At 56.4% G+C, this 707-nt stretch overlaps 1 protein-coding gene across 1 annotated transcript; it reads right to left on the bottom strand.

The window, feature by feature from the left end:
* Positions 1-56: 56 nt before the first annotated feature.
* LOC104990459 (testis-specific Y-encoded protein 1-like) lies at positions 57-680 on the bottom strand (the record flags this gene model as incomplete). The annotated part of the gene is given in 2 exon segments (XM_010842581.1): positions 57-484; positions 557-680. Coding segments are annotated over 2 exon segments (552 nt in total), but the record flags the coding sequence as incomplete, so codon positions are not given.
* Positions 681-707: the final 27 nt, after the last annotated feature.

Below are 707 nucleotides of genomic sequence, written 5' to 3' on the forward strand. Positions count from 1 at the left end.
GCACCTCCTCCTCCTCCTCCTGAGCAGCAGACCCCAAGGAGCAGTAGAAAGGATACCACTTTGACCCAGAAGCCAGGGATGCCCTGGATAATGGCACTCCTCTGAGCCAAGTCACACTTCCTCCTCTGATGGCTCTTGCACATGAACTAAACTTAGGCCCTGCAGTTTTTCTCATGGTCAGAGCTCAGTTCCACTTGCAGGGTGGCCAGAGCCTGAAGCGCATCTAGCGCCAGAAGTTCATTCAGGCCTCCCGGACGTTGCTGGCCTTGATCCTCTAATATCTTCTCATCCAGGTCTTGGGAGGACCCCTGTTGCTGCTTCTCATCAGCCAAAACCTCCACCTCCTCCATGATGTCTTCCATAAGCAGCTGGAACATCCGCCTGATCTGCGCCATGTCTCTGTCCACCAGGGCAGAGGTCCTGTCCAGCAGGTCCCCTGCTGCCTCCACACTGAAGAGAGGGGCATCTTCGCCTGGTGTGACAACTGGTGGCTGCAAGGTCGCAGCCATGCACAGCATCACAAGGGCAGGCTTCAGGGCCCCATCCCCATGAGCACCAGGGCTCACAATTAAGAAGGTCTGGGGTCCCAGGACACTCCGACATTCCTCTGACCACCTCTCATGCTCTTCGTGGCCCTGACCATGACCCCAGGCTGGGTCAGATGTGAAAGGATGGGACATAAGAGCACCAAAGCAAGTGGTGTGCAA

Source organism: Bison bison, unplaced genomic scaffold (assembly GCF_000754665.1).
Source record: "Bison bison bison isolate TAMUID 2011002044 unplaced genomic scaffold, Bison_UMD1.0 scf7180017482356, whole genome shotgun sequence".
Lineage (NCBI taxonomy): Eukaryota > Metazoa > Chordata > Mammalia > Artiodactyla > Bovidae > Bison > Bison bison.